The following is a 6126-nucleotide window of genomic DNA, read 5'->3' as shown; positions in this document are numbered from 1 at the left end:
TTACTAAATTGAAACTGAAGCTAAAGATAGCCACTGAACACTAGCGTCAGGTGATCAATTTTCATAACGGCAAGGAAAGTTGTGTGATTGCGCCACACCAGATTCTTTATTTTTGGATTTTTCCTCAATTTTTCTAGTTCTTCATATTCTTTGAAATCTAATCTTTCAGATGCTTGTTCTAAGAAAATCGAATGCATTGTGAAATTTCTAATAAATTGAAGAAAAGCAAATCGGGATCTTACATCAGTAGTAGCCATCCTATTCAGTAGTAGCCATTGTAGGAAACCAGTAGTAGCCACCATCAGAATTCATTCCTTGAATCTCTTGTAAAACATACAATAATAAGTATTGAACTCCACAAAAAGTGAGTAATATATACATAATATAATGTAATATACCTTAATAAGTACTCTTCATCATTATATTATGATATATATTTTTTTATTCAATTCATTAGGCTACGTCTGGTTGTCATAATCATAATGATGAAGAGTAGTTTTTCAAGTGAAATTATATCAAATAATATGCAGATATTTGTCAGAAAGTTTATTGAAACACACAATTAACGTTTTAAAAAAAACACAATTAACCCTAGATTCATAATCTCCTATTATTGTAGCACTATTCATAATCATTCGTCTGTCAGACTACCTTGGTAGAGGAACTAAAAAAAAATGTTTTTAAAATAACTATTTTATTGATACAGAATTAAATGATGCAGAAAGGCATTACTTACAATATTTGAGGATGTTTCATGAATTTAGTCCAATGATGAACAATTTGTACACATTTTTGATTGATGTTGTAGACAGTGAAACTTTTTGCATTTGAAGCAGGAGAACCTTGTCATTCTTCTTATTTTAGATGGACAAAATGCACATATCTTTCTCTCAGCTTGTCCGTGAAGTTCAGGGTCACTTTGTCCAGCTTCTGTTCCAAGTATCTCTCCAATATTTGTTTTCAGATTCTTTCGCAGGGTCGGTACTTCAATTCGGTTCTGCAGGTGCGGTTTTGTTAGCTCCTCACATACTTGCTTAGCAAACTCTCTCCGGTTGATTGGCTTCTTCTTTTCCTTTACTGTATTATGAACATATATCACATAGGCATTGACTAAAGTGCTGTTGACCATTCCATAAAAAATGCACAGTGGCCATCGCTGTGTCTTGCGGCTGCATGACATGTTACTTGACATCTCATCAAACGTGTCAACTGCGCCCTTTGTTGGATTATAAAATTCAACTATATCTGGTTTTCCTGTTGTTTCAGATACAGTACCATTTTCGTGAGTAGTGGAGAGTAGAAACACCATTTGAGACTTCTTTGCCTTGTATGATACTAAAACCAGTTCGTTATCGTAAGCGAACATTACAGAACCTATCTTCCTTGACTTCTCATTGCTCATTTCAGGAGGGATCTTCTTTTTGTTACTACGTAGAGTTCCAACTATTGTCAGCTGATGACTGCTCAACATATCCTTTGCTAGTGGGATGGATGTAAACCAATTATCCATGGTTACATTCCTATTTGTACCATGAATTGTTTTGGTGAGTTCTTTTGTATAATAAGCTCCTAAGGGCAGACCAGATGGGTTGGAGTCCTTCCCCAAGTATGGAATTCCATTGATCAGATATTTTGTTTTCACATCACACAGCATCATTATTTTAATGCCATATTTGTTTGGCTTTGAGGGAAGATACATTTTGAATGGACAACGTCCTCTAAAGCCTAGCAGTTGCTCATCTATTGTAACATATGAACCAGGGCAGTAATTACTTTTGCAGGAATCCATGAACTTTTCCCAAATATCTCTTATGGGAGCTAATTTGTCTACTTTTCGACGTTCAGAGCGGGTGCCTTTATCATCAAATCGTAATGTGTTCAGCAGAAAATCAAATCTATCTCTACTCATAGCCGAAATATAGCGTGTTCCACTAAAGGTAGGTTCAAAAAGTTCTTTAGAAGTGAGATGGTTGTCTTTCATGGCAGCTGTTAACACTAAGAGTCCTAGCAAAGCATCGATTTCAACTGAATTGGTTGGTGATACAGTAGCAGATTGTTGTCGATAACTCTTACTTCTCATAGATATTTCTTCATTTGTGTATTTCACAATATCATCCACAATACTGGGGGAGATAAAAATTTTAAAACAGTCCACAGGTCTTGTAATATTCTGGGCATTATTGACTGGTCTTTGACGAAAATGAATAATATTTCTTCTTTGAGGTCTATTGGTTCTAGTTCTTGGCTTTGATGACCATTTATGTCCATTCTTGCCAGATAAACTCCTTTTTTTTGACAAAACAATATTTTTGTGACTAACTACAGAAGATAAATATTATTTTCATGGGCATCAATACAAGTCACTTGTGATTTAAGAGATCTGTTGATATCAGTCACTTCTGTCATGTCCACATTCATGTCAGTGCAGGATTCATCTGATGAATTGTCACTTGATGATGGATGATATTCGGCATCTTCGTCATCATCGTGGCTGTCACTGTCTATTGACATAGTTGTGAAGGTGTCACTGTTATTAGTTGTAAAATTTGAGCTTTGTTGACTGGTTGATGGCACATTTGGATCAAAAACTCCTGTTGAAATATTCCTATCAGATAAATCTGTTGGATTCTCTGTTAATTCATCCAATTGTATGGACTCTGATGAAGACTTTCCCTCGTGGTTTTCACTATTATGTAGGTGCAAAAGTATTGATGAACGTTGCCCACTTGCGCCTTGTTGTTGCTCCCCTTCTGATGGATGGTAATCAGGCACTGCAACAGTGTCATCTGCAATGATCGATCAATGTTGTTCAACTCCCAGTTGAGAATAGCTTCAAACTGAAAGACAACCCTTTGTTTACTCGAGCTTCAATAGCCACTTTTTTGCCAATTATGTCATCCTTTTCATGGACATTGTCCAGGATCAATGTTGTTCAACTCCCAGTTGAGAATAGCTTGAAACTGAAAGACAACCCTTTGTTTACTCGAGCTTCAATAGCCACTTTTTTGCCAATTATGTCATCCTTTTCATGGTCATTGTCCAGGATCAATGTTGTTCAACTCCCAGTTGAGAATAGCCTCAAACTGAAAGACAACCCTTTGTTTACTCGAGCTTCAATAGTCACTTTTTTGCCAATTATGTCATCCTTTTCATGGACATTGTCCAGGATCAATGTTGTTCAACTCCCAGTTGAGAATAGCTTGAAACTGAAAGACAACCCTTTGTTTACTCGTGCTTCAATAGCCACTTTTTTGCCAATTATGTCATCCTTTTCATGGTCATTGTCCAGGATCAATGTTGTTCAACTCCCAGTTGAGAATAGCCTCAAACTGAAAGACAACCCTTTGTTTACTCGAGCTTCAATAGTCACTTTTTTGCCAATTATGTCATCCTTTTCATGGTCATGACCAGGATCAATGTTGTTCAACTCTCAGTTGAGAATAGCTTGAAACTGAAAGACAACCCTTTGTTTACTCGAGCTTCAATAGCCACTTTTTTGCCAATTATGTCATCCTTTTCATGGTCATTGTCCAGGATCAATGATGTTCAACTCCCAGTTGAGAATAGCCTCAAACTGAAAGACAACCCTTTGTTTACTCGAGCTTCAATAGTCACTTTTTTGCCAATTATGTCATCCTTTTCATGGTCATTGACCACGATCAATGTTGTTCAACTCCAAGTTGAGAATATCTTAAAAGTGAAAGACACTTTGACTGCCATGCATGTTTCTGAAGAATCTTGATATTGGCCAAGGTCATTTTTTTGGCTTAGTACCCTCAAAATTGGCTAATATTACTATATATTTCATCATTACTCATACTTCACCATTTTCTTTCATTTTAAAGCAATGATCTTATATGATGCACATGGCTTGTTGAAAAAAAAGTGGAATCTCCATCAAAGGCCATGTGCATTGAATGTGATGCACATCTTTATAATGATATTCTAATTGATTTCAATTCACACATGCATCTAGGTGATAGACAATAAAATACAGATTTAGTGGTCCAATGAAATATAATGTATCAGTAATAAATTGAAAGCAAAAAAATACATAAGAAATGTCTTGTCAAAATGTAAAAATAATTGAACATTAGTCACAGTTCATAAGTAAAAGATATAGTTCATGTGTATGTATTATTTCATTGGTGTACTTTTGTGAAGTTCAAAGAAGCCATCGATACACATATAATTTTGAGGACATGCAATGCATTTCAGAGACACCTGTTTGCTATTCTTGATAGCATTTCCGCTTCCATAGGCTTTGGACAATTTTGTGTAACATGAATTACAATGACGTCTATTTTCTGTTTCAACAATCCTATGCTCTGATATTGGTAGAGTAGGTGCAGTTTCTTCCATGTGGAGTAAAGCAAGTGTTACAGATTCCCTAAACTTTATTATCTTCATTTTCTTTCCCGTAACTTTTTCATATAGATAATGAGCATTGACCAACGCAGTATTGCACAGTAGTTCTATTCCTACCTTCCTATACCACCTAATGCTTTTTCTGATTGGGCTTGAATAAGACTTTCTTTGATCGGATAAATCGATGTATGTCTTGGCTTTGTTATAGTCAACAATGGCATTTGGTTTCAAAACTGGTCCCCGTCTTGTATTTACTTCAATAAGCTGAGGATCATGTTTGGTTGTAAGGAATAAAACTTCTCTTTCATCTCTCCATTTGCCCACTATAACTAACTTTACCTTTACTTTGTAGTGCAAACATTTCACCCTTGCCAAGTTTCTTCTTTATGTCAGGTGAGGGATTATTTTTACGTCTACTACGTAAAGTGCCAACAAGGTGAGTTTTTTCTCTAACAAATGGTTGGCCAAATTGACACTTGTATAAAAATTATCAGTGAAAAGTTTTCTATTGGCATTGAGGAGACCTTCCATCAATTCAAGAACAGTACAGAATGTTACATCTCCACTAGAAAACTCTTTTCCTTTATAAACTTTGGTTTTCAAGGTATAGCCCCCCTCAGAACACACTTTGTAAACCTTTACCCCATACTTAAACCGTTTTCCAGGAATGTATTGACGAAACCCCAACCTCCCACGAAATGTCACCATTGTTTCGTCAATACATATATTTTCTCCCGGTGAATAAGCCTCTTGGAATTTCCTATTCATTAGTTCTATAAGTTTACTAACTTTATAAAGTTTGTCATCAGGATCCCTATTTTCATTGTCACAGAAATGAACATTATTCAAAATCAATTGAAACATTTTTCGGGATTTTATTTTAGAAATTGAATTTTTGTATAACAAATTTTTACTCCAATAATCCTCTAGGGTTTGTTTTTTATCCAACCCCATCCAAAAGATGAACCCCAGAAATCTTTATGTATTTTATATCAATGTCTTGCCATAATGCTAATCTACAAGAGGCTGTCATTGTTTCTTTCACTATTCTAGAAATTATTTTTTGATTAGCATTTATATTTGTAGGACTGATCCTGGTCAATGACCATGAAAAGGATGACTTAGCACAGAATAGACTAACAAGGCAGCAGATTACTGTACATTCATCAACTTATATGGTTGATTCTGCCAATCAGACCAACAATCTAAACGAAGTAGTGTTGCCGTTTCAAGGACAACCATCAGCATCACTGAGTGATCCGCCAACCGCCCCGCGCACGCACATTACAGGCCATACTACTTTTTACAGTCCCTGAATACTCAGAGGAACATACTTTCCAACATTTGTGGAGTCAGATTATTAATATCAGACAATTGAATTATTAAGATTTCACATTTCCCCGGTCTATTGACTGTGTTGAAGACCTAAAAAACTGAAACTGAAACTCACACAAACCGGAGCACGCGCCTTGCAAACGCCTCACTGTGCCCCTCCTTTCTGCAGACCGCTGTCTCGAGCCTGCACACCCTCGCCACATGTCCATATGACAAGCAGCAAAGGCAGCGCAGATGAGCCAGCCAGTCAATCACATGACAGCAGCGCCAATCCACATAATACACGCTCACGCATACTCGGACTGCACTCCAACACATAGTTGCAAAGATCATCCAATCCACCAATGAATTTCCGGAAGACCTCAACCTCTTTGCGAGATGCTTCCCTTCCCTCCTCTTCAATCCTCTGACGAATCAGACATC

General features: G+C 36.6%; 1 protein-coding gene across 1 annotated transcript; it reads right to left on the bottom strand.

Moving 5' to 3' along the window:
- Nucleotides 1-760: 760 nt before the first annotated feature.
- On the bottom strand, nucleotides 761-1699 carry LOC111064037. The gene has a single exon (XM_022351697.2). It carries the CDS (start codon nucleotides 1697-1699, stop codon nucleotides 761-763), a length of 939 nt encoding a protein of 312 aa, XP_022207389.2.
- Between the last annotated feature and the right edge of the window lie 4427 nt (nucleotides 1700-6126).

The sequence above is a fragment of the Nilaparvata lugens genome, chromosome 13 (genome assembly GCF_014356525.2).
Source record: "Nilaparvata lugens isolate BPH chromosome 13, ASM1435652v1, whole genome shotgun sequence".
Taxonomy (NCBI): domain Eukaryota; kingdom Metazoa; phylum Arthropoda; class Insecta; order Hemiptera; family Delphacidae; genus Nilaparvata; species Nilaparvata lugens.
The sequence above is the reverse complement of the archived record's forward strand: the minus strand, read 5'-3'. Positions and strand labels throughout refer to the sequence as shown.

Bases quoted from the DNA above. Each gene is read 5' to 3' on its own strand.
- LOC111064037 (XM_022351697.2), bottom strand. From the start codon at position 1,699: ATGTATCTTCCCTCAAAGCCAAACAAATATGGCATTAAAATAATGATG.